Genomic DNA, 15670 nt, shown 5'->3' on the forward strand with positions numbered 1-15670 from the left:
TACATTCCAGAAAGGTGCAAGGGAACCAGTGTTTTCTTGAAAATTCCCTTTCTCTGTTAGTCTGTGTGCTGCTTTAAATCACCTAAGGTCAAGATCTTTTCTATAAGTAAAACTGCTATGAGAAAATGATGATTATTAATATTTGTGAGTACAGATGACCTACCATGTTACATTAGTTTCAGGTATATAATTTAGTGATTTGACAAGTTTACACATTATGCTATGCTCACCACCACTGTAGCTACCGTCTGTCCAATTACATCGCTCATAAAATATCATCAACTGTATTCATTATGTTCTGCTTTTTATTCCTGTGACTTACTTATTCCATAATCAAAGGCCTGGATCCCCCTCTCCCCTTCTTCCATTTGTCCAACCTCCCACCACCTCCCTTCTGGCAACCATCAGTTTGTTTTGTGTTATTTATAGTTCTGCTTCTGCTCTTGGTTTGTTTATTCACTTTTTATAAAATTTATTTTTATTTATTTTTTACGATTTTATTTATTTATTTGACACAGAGAAAGCACAAGCAGGGAGAACGCAGGCAGAGGGAAAGAGAGAAGCAGGCTCCCCTCTGATCAGGGAACCTGATGCAAGGCTGGATCCCTGGACCCTGGGATCATGACCTGAGCTGAAGGCAGACACTTAACTGACTGAGCCACCAGGTGCCCTTCTTTTTTTTTTTAGATTCCATTTATGAGTGGAATCATATGGTGTTTGTCTTTCTCAGTCTGACTTATTTTATGTAGCATAATCTTCCCTAGGTCCATCCATGTTGTCTCAAATGGCATGATATCATCATTTTTATGGTTATGTAATATTCCATAATATTATAAAGAGATTTAAAAAAAGGATGTGGAAAAAAAATATATATATATACCACACTTTTTTAAAAAATCTATTTGTCTGCTGATGGACACTTAGGTTATATCCATGTCTTGGCTATTGTAAATAATGCTGCAATAAACATAAGGGTGCATATATATTTTCAAATCTGTTTTTATATTCTTTGGGTGAATACCCAGTAGTGGAATTACTGGATCAGATAGTAGTTCTACATTTAACTTTTTGAGGAACCTCTATGCTGTTTTCCACAGTGGTTGTATCAATTTACATTCCCATCAATAGTGCCCAAGTGTTTTCTCTACATCCTCATCAATGCTTTTGTTTCTTGTCTTCTTGATTTCAGCCAATCTAACAGGTGTGAGGTGATATCTCATTGTGGTTTTGATTTGCATTTCCCTCCTGATGAGTGATGTTGAGCATGTTTTCATTTGTCTGTTGGCCATCTGTATGTCTTCTATGGAAAAATGTCTACTCAGGTTTTCTACCCATTTTTTAAGCTGGTTGTTTGTTTTGGTGTGAGTTATAGAAGTTCTTTATGTATTTGGGTGTTAATCCCTTCTCAGATGTATTGTTTGCAAATATCTTCTCCCATTCAGTAGGTTATCTTTTGCTTTCTTATTGGTTTTCTTGCTATGCAAAAGTTTTCAATTTACTGTGCTGTGTAAAAGTTTGTTTGCTTTTGTTTCCTTGTCTTAGGAGAGGTATCTAGAAAAATGTTGCTATGGCTAATGTCAGAGAAGCTACTGCTTATGGACTCTTATAGGACTCTTATGGTTTTAGATCTCACATTTAGGTCTTTAATCCAGTTGGGAGTTTATTTTTGTATATGGCGTTAGAGAGTAGTTCAGTTTCATTCTTTTGCATGAAGCTGTCCACTTTTCCCAGCATCATTTATTGAAAAGACACTTTTCCCCATTGTGTATTCTTGCCTCCTTTATCATAGATTAATTGGCCACATAAATGTGGATTTACTTCTAAGATCTCTGTTCTGATCCATTGATCTTTATGTTTGTTTTTGTGCCAGTTACCATACTGTTTTGACTACTACAGCTTTATAGTGTATCTTGAGATCTGGAATTGTGATACCTCCACTTTTGTTCTTCTTCCTCAGAATTGCTTTGGCTATTTGAGGTCTCTGGTTCCATATAAATTTTAATGCTATTTGTTCCATTTCTGTGAAAAATGCTGATGGTATTTTGATAGGTATTGCATTGAATCTGTAGATTATTTTGTGTATATGGACATTTTGACAATATTAATTCCTCTAATCCATGAACATGGAATATCTTTCCATTTGTTTGTGTCATTTTCAATTTCCCTCATCAGTGTTTTAAGTTTTCAGAGTACAGGTCTTTCACTTTGTTGGTTAAGTTTATTCCTCAGTGTTTTCTTCTTTTTGGTCCAATAATAAATGATATTATTTATTTTATTTCTTAAAAATATTTTATTTATTTATTTGAGAGAGAGAGAAAGAATGAGTGCACAGGCAAGCACTCAAGGAGAAGAGAGAGAGAGAGAATCTCAAGCCGACTTCGTGCTGAGTGGCTGAGCCCCAAAGTGGGTCTCCATCTCAGAAGTCAGAGATAATGACCTGACCCGAAATCAAAAGTTGGACCCTGAAATGTCCTAGGTGTCCTGAGCCACCTTGGTGCCCCATAAATGGTATTATTTTTAAAATTTCTTTTGAATTTCTCTTTCTGTGACTTCGTTGTTAGAGAAAAAAGTTATTTATTGACAATGACAAGAGAAAATCTGTAATTATCATTTAGTTTATGTGCATTGTGTAGGACAACCCTTATTTTTACAAGGAAAGAAACTAACCATTAGCCATGTTGTTAAGTCTTGCTCAGATGAAAAAATATAATCTGACTCATACATTTTGGATGCATTAAAGAATAAAAATATACAAAAAGAAAATAATGACTAAATAAGAAATTATAGGTATTTGTAGGATCTATAGATGCACAGGTGTCTCTAAGGATAAAACAAAGGAAGAAACCACAAAAGGAAATTTTATATTTGAGTACCTAAAAATGACAATCTTTTGCAAAAAAGGCCTCCTGAAACAAAATTAAAAGACTACAAACTCAGAAAAGTATTTGTGACAGATATGGTAAACAATGTGTAGTACAGAAAACTTAAAAGATTGCTTACAAAGTAATAGAAAAAGATGGAGCTTGGGGTGCCTGGGTGGCTCAGTGGGTTAAAGCCTCTGCCTTTGGTTCAGGTCATGATCCTGGGGTCCTGGGATCAAGCCCCACATCGGGCTCTCTGCTCGGCAGGGAGCCTCCTCTCTCTCTGCCTGCCTCTTTGCCTACTTGTGATCTCTGTCTGTCAAATAAATAAATAAAATCTTTTAAAAAAAATGGAGCTTTAATAGGAAAATAGCCAAAGTGTCAGTGGAAAATTCACACACACTGACAAGAGAAGGAAATATATAATCATATATCATATATAAACATATATATAATCATATATAAAGAAAAACTATTCAATGTCACAAATTATAAAAATACATTCAGAAATGCTATCTTATTAGCATTTTGCTAAAATGGTAATTTTACCCTTTGCCAAAATGGTAAGTATCTAAAGTATTATTAAATCTGGAATGATGTTAGGGGCACCTGGGTGGCCCAGTGGGTTAAGCCACTGCCTTCCGCTCAGGTCATGATCTCGGTCCCAGGATCGAGTCCCGAATCGGGCTCTCTGCTCAGCAGGGAGCCTGCTTCCTCCTCTCTCTCTCTCTCTGCCTGGCTCTCTGCCTACTTGTGATCTCTCTCTGTCAAATAAATAAATAAAATCTTTAAAAGAAATCTAGAATGATGTTAAATAAATACTCAAACAGCTGGAAACAATTGATATAAAATTGTTGGAGAGAATTTGTGCACTATTAAACAAAACCCCAAAATACACATACATTGCTACCTAATGATTTCAATTCTACAAAAGCATCATAGTAAATTAAAAGTAGAGGTGTGAACAGATTATATACCAAAGGCATACCCTCATAACATCAAATACCTGAGGAAAAAATGCCCAATATCCAATAGTAAATTATGTATCTCCAAAGTGTAGATGTTGTTAGACAATTATTAAAGCTGTTTTGTCAGAGACTTCACTGACTTGAGGAAACACTCATGTTGTTAAGGGAAGAAGAGAAGCAGATTAAAAATTACAATTCATAGTACACAAGCGGTTAAAAGACCATGAAGGAAATTCTTCAAGATGTTAATACCATTAAAGGTGTTATGTCTTATTGGTGGGATCCCTAGTAATTTTTACATTTTTCCTGATACTTTTAAGAATTTTTCCAAATTTTTACAATAAACATAATAATAATATAATATATAATTATAATAGTAATCAGAACGAGAGAGAGAGAAAGAGAGAGAGGGAGAGAGGGAAACTTTCTCATTCCATGTGGAAATGTTTATTAAAAAATATTAAAGATAGAGACAAAGATAAATTCAGGTCAATTTATGAGTCTGCCAGGTACCTTTCTGCAGGTACTCAAGTATCAGAAACTTGGGTACTTCTTTTGAACAACGGGAGAATTTACATCATTACAGAATTATAGAGCAAGAAGGGACCTTTGCGATCCCCACAACAGGAAGGCACTGTGCCCATTTGGTTCACCAGTTGGTGCCCATTACCCACCCAGTTCAGTATATATTTGCAATGAAAGAAAATATGAAGACTACCCCAGTTCACTGTACGTATAGAAAAACTGCTTCCTCCAGAAACAAAAGGGCTTTCTTGCCCAAGATTACACGTTTTCCCCATGAAATGACACCAATAGTAGCAGTACTTGTGGTTACTACTACTACCAACACCTATCGCATCTACTGCTTGCCAGGCACTCCCCCAGGTGCTTTATGGTGCATCAATTAACCTAACCCTCCCAACAACCCTATAGGGTAGATGTTGTTACTATCTGCGTTAAAAAAGTGAGGAAACTGAGTCACCAGCTGCATGGATATTTCACTCTCCTTTTCTCCCTGCAATTCTAGGCAGATCCTGATGACCCAAAAATTCGCTCTGACGCTTACTAGCTTGGATCCTCACCCAGGGCGCGTCTGTGAGTGTGTGTGATGCGGGAGGCAGGGAGATTTTAAAGACCCGCCGCGGGGTAAACAATATCCTGATGTCCTGTGTTTTACTCTGGCCTCTCGCCTGGAGCGCCCCTCCTGGCGGGCCATGGGGACCGGGGATGCCACGGGGGACAGCGGCGTCTCTCGCCCTCCGCTGCGCGGCGAGCCTCGGGCCCGGCGGCGGCGCAGCCCCTCTGGACCGGCTGGGCCGGGCCGTAGCCCCCGCCCGCGCCACCTGCGCCCGGGCTCCCGCGTCCCCGCCCCGCGTCCCGCCCCCGCGCCGCGCCCGCGCCCCGCGGTCCCTCCCTCCGGCGTGACGGGAGCACCGGCGCCGGCTGCCCGGCCCTGAGCGCAGCCGAGCCGTCAGCGGGCGCACGGGCAGGGGGCGAGCGAGCGGCGAGCCGAGCGCGCCGCACCTGGGGAGGCTGCCTTCCTGCCGGCCGGCGGACCGCAGCGGGACCGAGATGCGGCTCCTCGCCCCGGGTCCGGCGCGGGGGAGGGGCCGGGGGCGGCGGGCGGGGGCTCCCCGCTGCGGGCTCTCGCCGCCCTGGAGCCCCGCCTGGATTTGCTGCTGGGCGCTCGCCGGCTGCCGGGCGGCCTGGGCTGGGGACCTGCCCCCCTCCTCCTCCGGCCGCCCGCTTCCTCCTTGCCTGGAGGTGAGCCGCACCTGGTCCTTTACCTGGAGTTTGCGGGGGAGGGGGGAGGACGGAGCGGGAGGCGAGGGGCGCGGCGGGCGCCCGGGTGTCCCTCCCTGCCGTCGCCTTTTGCCTTCCTTGGAGGACGGGGGCTTTCGTGTGTTGCAGGGATGAAGTTGCCCGCCCCGGGAGGCTGGCCGACAGAGGGTGTGTGGCTTTGCTGTCTTTGGGGGGATGCTTTTCTGTTCGCGCTCCTGCTTTGAGGGCTCTGAAGGACTTTGCGGCGCCCTCTTCAGAGTGCCAGGCTTGAGGACTTGGGCCTTGGCAGAGATTTCAGCAAGTGGGGTGGCGGGGAGACTGGGGAAGCCCCGCTAGTGGCATTTGGAGACCCATCCCTTCACAGCTCTTCTGGAGAGCCAGAGGTTGCCACAGGAGCGTTTCCCGCTTCCCCCACCCCCATGTCCCTCCTCTCCGTTTCTCCGTCGCCTTCTCTTCCCCTAGACCCTGTCGGGGTCTCTACAGACCCCGTCCTCCCGCTCGCCCGCACTCAGCTTCCTGATAAGGCCCTGGGGACTTGCTGAGCCACTGTGTGGTATCACTTGGCATCCTTCTGGCAAAATACGGATATGACTTAGAATAAAAGAGTGTGTACTTAGGGAAGAGGCGGGTTGGTGATCTAGAAAATTAGAAAAGACAGAGTGAATATGCTCCTTTTGGGGGGTGTTCATCTGGCTGAAGCATCGCCACTGTTTATTTTGTACTTCGAGATTATTGTTGACTTCTAGCCAAAAAGAAGAAATTGTGGGTGATGAGATTTTCTCCGGCTTTTAGGAGAACTGGACTTAAGGTGCCAAAAATTTACAGGGGGTGTCATTGGTTCTTGTAGTGGGTGTTTCTCTTTCCTTTTAGTGTTCCAGAAAGTGCAGCCTCTTAATGAAAATCAATGAGGGGAAGGAAGCAACATTTCTGACCTACATTGAGTGATTATGTTCGGCAGGATATGGGGAGTGAATACTGTTTTTAGGAAGATTGCTAGGAATCAGGGTGATGGGTCATTTTAATTTTTGTAGCAAAAATAGGTTAGCCAATAGCCCCTCTGGAAAGAAAGACCAGACCCTGTTCCTTTGTGTGTGATGCTGTAACTTTTGAATTTCACCCAGGCTTGAATTATAGATTATCTGCGTTCTGGATTATCATCCATCACCCTTGGATTTTCATCTTCCTCTCTCATAGTACAAGTCCCAGGACAGACTGAAATGAGAGAAAAGCAGATCAAAGGCATGTGTGGGAGCGCAGGGGAGTGTTGCCATGGGGGAAATGAGGGCAAGCTCTCAAGAAACAGCTGTGTTTAACTTCAGAGTTGATCGATGTAATTCGTAGTTTAATCTGTGTTCTCCAACTTTACCTATCACCTGGGAATGATCCGTTCTTCCAGTTTTCCACAGAAAGCTGCTTCTTGGACATCCTCAGATTGAACGGTTCTAACCCGACAAACGTAGAGCTTTGCTTCCAGACCCCAGCCTCAATGGGCACACCATACTTTTTCTGAAATGGAATGAAACGTCTTGAGGTTTTTGTCACACTAATTCTTAGTAGTGAAGGATCTACTTGAAATGTCAGGGTGAGATTTGGGGCCAGTGGACTGAAGATTTTTGGTCACTACGACTAGACTGATCATTTGAACGATCACACGCACCAGGCGTGTACACCTAGGAAGAACAGAGTAAGAGTCTGCAGCCTAACAAAGAAATAGTGACACGAGAAGGAGGAAGATGACAAAGTTCAGGAACATTCTCTTCAATTAACCCAGCTCGTTTGTTGCTCTGACTTTAGAAATTGCAGGTGATTCAGTTCCTTGAGGTCTCCTTTGAATTTGCCCCCCAAAAGTGGGAATGCATGGCTCCTGTAGAGGGATTGTATTGAGCTTGCCTGTGGCTGGCTGTCTTTTTAGAAATGGTGATGCACGGATGCATTGATATTCTTCCTGATGACTGACAACACCTGTATGATGACTGACTGAAAGTTAGAGGCTCCTCTGGAAATAAGAGAAGCCAAGCAGTCTCACAGGGGCTGAATCCGCTCCAGGGCATCTGGTCTAACTAGCCGAGATAGTTTTCTAGAATTGATCGCTGTTTCTCTCTGACATTGTTTTTAAGAGGAAAGGGAGAGGAGTAGATATTTTCCAGGCTCTGAGGGTAAGGGTCTGTTGTCCTTTGAGGGGGAGCCGCGGAATTGTAGGCCAACTCTTGTGGACAAAGATATGAAATAATTATTTTGTGTTCACTCTTACCTGTTTTTCCCTGTCCATGACTGAGTCAAAGAAAAGGAAGTGAATGCCATACCGCAGAACAGAACTATGTGCTGGGGGGCAGAGTGAGAGAGTACAGTGAGTGTCGGCAGCTGGAAACTAAGGCCAGCCTCTTAATAATAAGAAACAATGTTGAAAAGGATGGAAAAGTCTGTGATTCTAACCTCCTCTCCCCACCTCCCTAGTAGTTTGAGTTTCACCCTCATCGACCGGTATTTTTATAAAAGTAGACATGATTACATTACGTAAACTTCAATTTTCCCTGCTTGCTCCTTAGAAGAAAGCAAGGGAAGGAAAAAGAAACAGAAAATTGGTCTGGGACTAATCAAGTTACAATCACTGGAGTTCAGAAAAAAAACCTTCAAAAAGACAATTGAGTTATGGGTAAAGTTTCACTTAGATTTTTGCAGAGAATGGGACTCTGGGGTGAAATCATGAAATATGGCTTCCTTTGTCAAGTCATTGGATTATGGAGCTGAAGAGGGGAGAAAGTGAGGACTTTTGGAATGAATGTTCAGCTGGTGATCAGATCAGCAGGGTAGAAGCACAAGCACAAACAGGAAGGCTGTAGTTGGGGAAACAGAAAAAAAAGTAAAGTCAGTGTGTCAGAGAGGAAGGATAAGAGGATGTGACTTTGGTCGGTGGTGTTGAAGGGAAAAAATATGAAGACTAGATGTCAGAAAGTGCAGAATTAATTTCTCAGGCTTATGCATGGGGAAACTTAGGAAGGATAAGCATCCTCTGGGTTTCTTGGCACCAGTGTTTTACTTGTAAAAGGACAGAAATAAAAACTGATGAGATTAATATACATTAAAGGAAAACAATCTATGTAAATGTTAGAGTTGATTATTGCTGAGTTAGTAAGCCTGGATCCTGATAGTTCAGGAAAGGTCGACGGGGAGATTTCAGAGGCTCAGAGGATAGACTTATCCAAGAATGGAATGGACTGGAATTTTTGACTCATTGAATAATAGGACTTAATGGGAGTGCCGGAGGAAAAAAATGATAAAGGCCAACAGATGATTCAGAGGTGGAGTAAGGTATTAGAAGATAGAGTGCATGAGAGTAAAAAGAACAGAACTAAGTGGATTATGTATGCATTATTTAAATTAGGAAAATTAAATCACAAAATAGCTTGATTCTTAGTTCACAGCTCTGAAATCCTACATAATACGATTTTCTACCAGTCTCCGAATCTTGAGAAAGATGCCTTTGTGTCAGCAGTTTTTATTCCACAGGCATTTATTGAATATGCCAGGTGACATGTTGGGTGATGTGAAATTACAAATTAAAAAAAAATTTAAGTGGGTAAGGATGAGACCGAAATGTCAGCAATTGCAATGAAGTGACTTGGGGCCATGAGAGAAGAAAGGGGAGGTCCCATGCAGTGAGAAAGGTCAGAAAAGACCCTATAGAGAAAGTGAGTGGGACCTGAAAGATAAGGAATTTGCCAAGCAGACAAAGGTCAGGTGTGCCTGTGGGCCAGGAGGACATTTCCAGCGTAGAACACAGCTCGAGAAAGGGCAGAGAGATAAAACTGTTGTCTTATAACAGGGTGTAGCTGGGATACCGCATGGAGAGCTTAGTGAGAGATGAGTCTGTGCGGTAAGCGGGAAAAGCTTGATCCTAGGGGCTGTGTGTATGCTGAGAAGCTGGTGTTCATCTGATAGATGTTGGGGAGCAACGGGGTAGCGGAAACATCAGAAGCAACAAAATACGCTTAACTTTGTCAATGATGTAGAATCCATCTGAGTGGGGAAGGAGACAGAAAGAGGTGAGACCTGCTAGGAGCATTTGCAGGATTCCAGGTAAAGGAGGACAGACCTCAGGAGGAGCAGTGAAGATGGCAAAGAAGGTATGCTGGTGTAAGATCAGACTTGACGGGAAGTGGAGGATGAGGAAATGAAAGATCCTGGCTTGAAGAGCAGATGAGGAGCTCGGTTCTGGAGAGGTTGACGTCAAGTAGAGTTGACCAGCAGGGAGTTGGGTATCAGGCCGTGTTGCTCAGGGGCCTGGGCTGTACTGATATGGGAATCACTTGAACAAAAGGCATGGTTGAAACTGCTTTATAGGATGCAATCGTCCAAGGAGTGAGAACAGAGGGGATAAAGGGTAAGACGGGTTTTACCAACATTAACTGTGGCAGAATTGGAGGCATCCACAAAGGAGACATGCAAGTAATGGTAGAGTAAGAGAGATGGACTGTACAGAGTATGAGGAAGGTGAGAAAAGGCTTTGAAGGATTAAATGGGTGGTTGTAGTGTCCTTTGGCCAAAGAAACTCAAAAAAGATGAGGACCAAAAAGGGAAGATTGAATCCGACCATGGGTTGCTGGTACTCAATGCCATGTGGTCCTTGTGGAATGGTGGGGATGGCTTGAGTAGTAACTGAGAGGTGAGGCAGGGGGGTAGTGATAAGAGGAGAATTTTATTAAATAGCCTTTATAGATTGGGTAAGAGATTGGGTCTTTCAAGTCCACGCAAATCAGAAGAGTGGCAAAGGGCCCTATCTTCTGTTTCAGACTTGGAGGGCAACAGTTGAGAAATGCCCTTTCAGCAGGCAGTCTCCAAAGGTCATGGGCTGTGGGTAAGGGTGGCAGAGCTTCTAAAGTCACACTGTTTTGAAAGGGGTTAGGACTCAGCCTTTGTTTTCAAGCGGTTACGATAATTAATCTTGCCTGTGAGGCTTGTGGAGGTGATTTTCCATTTCAGGCTCTTAAGCTCAGAACCGTTTCTCATGTTTTAGGCAAATGTGAACAAGTCTTCACACCATCAATATTTACAATGTAAAACTAAGAGTTGACAGTTCTGTGAAGTGTCATATTTTAGCACAAGGGATGGAAATAGAGCATAGTATAGAGTGGCACATTTGCCTATCATAGTGTATTCCTCAGAAGTGTCTTGGATCTTATAATAATTCCTTATTGTCAGAAAACACCAGTCAAATTTTGGTGTCTTTTCCTTCCCCCTGAAGAAACCATGGATAATTCTTGTCCCTGAATCTAAGCTATGTGTACTATTTCAGTATTAAACCCATGTTTATTGTGTACTTAAGTACCGGGTACTGGTGGTAGAACAATGAAGAAAACATATGGCTGTGCCCACATTGAGCTTTACAGGCTCGTGGGGGCAGAATCAAAACACCACCCACCATTAAGCATGTTTGCCACAGTGGTATGATGGAAAATTTTGTGTGCAGTAGGAGTATATGGCCATTCTACTCTGGGGTTGGGGGGATTCCCAAGGAAAAGACATTTAAGCTCAGACATTAAGGATGAGTGGGAGTTTGTTGGATGGAGGTTAAGCTTGGTGGTGATAGAACATCTCAAACAAAGGAAGCCTCCTGGCAGGGAGCAATTTCTGTATCCTCCTTTAACCCCTCAACCCTTTAACTGCTAAAGACAAAGGATCTTTTCTCAGGATTGTAGTCATAGCCTGTCGTTTTCTCCCGGGCACCTGTTTGCCATTCTACAAGTGCTTCTCACACTCAGGACCGCTCTGTAAGGATGGGAGGGTTGTGTACTATAGAAGGGCACACAGCAGTGGGGACAGGTAAGAGCTGGAACCCTTCCAGTATGTGTGTGGTCAGCCAGCAATCCTGGCACAGGTCTGTGTCCATCTGCAGGAAGGAGTTTCTTCTGCTTCATAGGTCTGAAGGTGCACCATTTCCCAAGTCCTGTAAAGGTCCATGTGCTTTACCAGAGGCTCTGAGCACCCTTCCCTTCTCGACCCCACCCAAGTCCATGATATGCTCACGGAGGAAAGGATTTCATCATGTTACTCAGCAAACAGTGATTAGATATCTTTATGTTTATGACAACCTAGGGGCTTTAAAGAGGAGTAGGACATACTACTCTTTAAATTTCATACAATCTTTTCTGATTGCACTAATCACTGCCTTGAAAATAAAGTAATGTGGGTGTCCTCCACTCTTTCCATTATAAAAAGAGATTGATCTTTATAGTACATTTAATCTTAATTGACATCTTCTCTCAGTTATACCAGATTTAAGACTGCAATAAAAACCCAGTGATCAGAATATATTGAAGCTTACTCTCAACTCGGTTAATAGCTCTGGAGTTCAGGATACTATTTATTGCTTATTCAAACCTTCACTTTTAAAGTTTTTTTCTCTAGGTCAGTGGTTCTCAGAGTGGGATCCTAGGACTAGCAGTGTTAACATTACATGGGAACAGGTGCCTGGGTCGCTCAGTTGGTTAAAAATCTGCCTCTGGCTCAGGTCATGATCCCCTGGTCCTGGGATCAAGATCAACAGGCTTCCTGCTTCTCCCTCTCCCTTTGTTGCTCCCTCTGCTTGTGCTTGCTTGCTCCCTCTCTCTGTCGAATAAATAAAAAGAATCTTAAAAAAAAAAAAAATTACCTGGGAACTTGTTAGAAATGCAAGTTCTTGTGCTTTGCACAGCAGTCTGTCTTAGAACCATCTCCCCAGGGGATTGTGTTGTACCCTGAAGTAGGAGAATCACTGCTCTAGGTATAAGGTGAGGAATATAGTTTAGTTGCCTGAAACCCAGGGACTTGTTTCATTGTTAATGCTTCTTCAGCTGTAACTCAAGCGGACTTGGTGTTTCTGCAGGGCATCTCAGAAACTCCTACAATAAACACATCAAATGGAGCACAAGCTCCTCCCATTACCATGTATCAGCCAGCGTTTCTCTGTTATCTTCCATACACCATTCTAGGCAGAATGGTGCTGATAATACAGAATGCAGAGGACATTGTCATCCCTCTCTAGGAGCCTGGGGCCTGAGGGAAGAAAGAAGCATGCACTCATGGAAATTAATGAGTGTTTCTCCCTGCCATAGACATTGGAATTAAAAACAAACAAACAAACCATGGGGGCACCTGGGTGACTCAGTGGGTTAAAGCCTCTACCTTTGGCTCAGGTCATGATCTCAGGATCCTGGGATGAAGCCCTGCATCGGGCTCTCTGCTCAGCAGAGAGCCTGCTTCCACCTCTTTCTCTGTCTCTGCCTGCCTCTCTGCCTACTTGTGATCTCTGTCTGTCAAGTAAATAAATAAAAAAAAACAAAAAACAAAAAACAAAAAAACCATGGTAATATTAAGAAAGTGTGGTCAGGCTTCTTAGTAAATCTTTGCCAATGTTTGCTAGTTACGGGAAGGAGATTGTTGTGTATATTTTGCTCCAACTGCAAAGTGTCTTATTATAGTAGAAATGGGATCAGAAGTGATTGAAGAATGTAGTCACATCTGGGCTCTGCCATTGGTTTATGGGACCCTGTGCAAATCAACTTCTTTGAATCGTTCTTTGTCTGAAAATGGAGACAGTAACTCCTGCCTTATCCACGTTAGAGTTACTGGGAGAATCTAATGCATTTGAAGATGCTTTGTAAATTTTAATGCAATGCCAGATAGTAGTTATTATGCTTGTCTAAGAAACAGTGTTTCTGAGAGGATGGATTAAAGTGTAAAAGGGCTAGGAAGTGGAAAGGAAATTTGTTTACTTATGAAAGTATTTTATAGGAGCATTTTTCCTAATTATGCAAGTTGTGCATGGTGAAAATTTTAGAAAATAATAGAATGTATTTAAAAATTCAGCCCTAGTTCTTCCACTTGGAGATATCCGGAATTAAAGTATTAGCTCATTTTCTACTTATGCATTTCTTTTTTCAAAACTACAAGTAAGCCCAGCGTGTCTTTTTCTCTCTTGTAACCATTTCCCAATGACCCTAACACTTTTTGTAAATGTTTCCATAATAGTTTTAAAATATTTTAATATATAATATATTGCAAAATAGTGCATCATTTGAATGTCTGCCACTGTTCACTTGTGAGTCATTTACTTCACCATTTCACTGACGATGCTCACTTCTAGGTCAACAATGACCTCTTCTTCACTAAATCCAGCTGTCATTCCTCTTTTTTACCTGCTTGGTCAGAGGCCCTGGACCTGATTGCTCTGTCATGGCTGAAACTTGTACTTGGCTTCTGGCACACCTCACTCCCATGGCTTCTCTCTTCACGGTGATTCTTCTCAGTCATTCCTGGTTCTGTCTCATCTCCCTGACTTCTTTACACTGGAGCTTTCCAGCCCTTCCTCCTTGGCCCTTTTGTCTTTTTTGTCATCCTCACACTCTTGGTGATTTCATCCAGTTTCTCAGCTTTAAATACCATCTACGTGTGGACAGCTCTCAGGTTGACATTTCTGGGGCAGAGCTTTCCCTGGATTCTCAGCAAGCACAGCCTGTGTGTCTCCACGTGGGTAGTTACCCCACATATCTGACATATCTGACCTATCTGAAGTTCATCCCCTGACAATGCCCCAAACTTACCCCTTCCCCATTTCCTTTAATGACAGCTCCTCCCTTCCCGTTCCTCAGGCCTATAAAATGTGGGAGTCTCCACAGACTTCCTTTTCTCCCACATCCTATATCCAGTCTGTCCACAAACATTCTTGTCCCTGCTTCAAGACATTTAGCTCTAGAAATTTTCACCTTCTGGACCACACCACAGTCATCTCTCGCCTGGATTATAACTTCCCATTTAGACCTCCTTTAGTCTGATCTCAACAGAGTGGTAAGAGATCACCTAAAACCCAAGTCCAAAACAGTGTTACTGTACTGCTCAGAGCTCTGGGAAGGCTTCATTCCCAATCAAAGCTCTGAGGGTGGTTTATAGGACCCAGTGCAGTCCAGCATTCACTAAGCCCCCAGTGAGGCTTAAGAAAGCCTGTCTCTTACTGCTCCCTCCGTTCTTCTCTTGGCTGCAGCCTCCCCAGTCTCCTTGCTTTTTGTGGAAAAGGTTGTGTGAGCTCCTTTCTCCAGAGCTACCTCTTGGCTCTTCTTGGACCTTCCCTCACTCAGGGGTTTTCCTGGCTTTCTCCCTCATGTGCTTCTGGTTCCTGCTCAGTTCTCTTCTCAGTAGGACCTTCTCTGGGCACCTGTTGAAAATAGCACCCTCCTCCTTCTCTCCTCATTACATGCTTGTATTATTCTCCACAGCACTTTTCAGCATCCACGATAATATATATTCTAGTTATTTGGGTTTTAAAAAAATATTTATAACTCCCCCTCAATAAACTGCGAGCTCCGTAAAGATAGGCCTATATCTATATTTCTTCCTCTCTCCCAGCTTCCCTCCCTTTTTCTTTCTCTCTTTCAAAATAAGCTACTTTTTCCCTGGTACCTCAAACAGTGCTTGACACAGTAAACACTTAATAAGTGTTTATTGAATGAATAAGTAAATTTAATTTGGGGCACTGAGGTTTTCAATTGTAATTTTTAAAAATGTTATAATTACATAAACCATGTCTGAATTTCTTATTATTGAAGCTAGATCACTTGCATGGAAAATCTTAGGTTGAAGGATATGAACTATATCCTGGCCGACAGTGAAAATTGTAACTTATGGTTACAAACTTGATGGTAGAAAATGCTGTCTCATTGACGCAATTTATGTTTCCTTAATGGCTACTGAGGGTCAGTATTTTTCATATCACTTAACTTTTTATATTTCACTTTTTGGGCAATTCTCTGTTTAGGTTTTTCACTCAGTGTTTTTCTTACGTATATGAGTTCTTCATTGTAGTAAGGATAACATTCGATATACATTGAAAGTATTTTTTCCTTGATTTTTTTTTCCTGTCTACATGTTTTGAGAGAATACCCAGAGAGAGCCAATAATTACTTACACCATAAAAATGTAGATGGAATTACTTCCCTTAACATATCAAATAGGAATAAATTTAATTTTTAACAAGACTAATGTTTGGCACATAGTGTCTTATTAAATTCCTACAGCAAATGAAGTCTC

At 42.5% G+C, this 15670-nt stretch overlaps 1 protein-coding gene and 1 long non-coding RNA gene across 4 annotated transcripts in view; one reads left to right on the forward strand and one right to left on the reverse strand.

Annotated features, from left to right (window-relative positions):
- Nucleotides 1–6472, reverse strand: part of LOC309845345 — a 50893-nt gene extending 44421 nt beyond the window's left edge. For 2 of the 3 annotated variants that reach the window (XR_014301222.1, XR_014301223.1), the window contains exon 1: nt 5617–6472. This is a non-coding gene — a long non-coding RNA (uncharacterized lncRNA). The remainder of the gene's footprint in view (nt 1–5616) is intronic. The other variant, XR_014301224.1, reaches the window with a different exon arrangement.
- Nucleotides 5255–15670, forward strand: part of ELAPOR2 (endosome-lysosome associated apoptosis and autophagy regulator family member 2) — a 176804-nt gene continuing 166388 nt past the window's right edge. Inside the window, exon 1 of the mRNA XM_082693184.1 lies at nt 5255–5593. Coding sequence (XP_082549310.1) covers nt 5402–5593 — 192 coding nt within the window. The 5' untranslated portion in view covers nt 5255–5401. The remainder of the gene's footprint in view (nt 5594–15670) is intronic.

This window comes from Mustela nivalis (genome assembly GCF_964662115.1).
Source record: "Mustela nivalis genome assembly, chromosome: 12".
NCBI lineage: Eukaryota > Metazoa > Chordata > Mammalia > Carnivora > Mustelidae > Mustela > Mustela nivalis.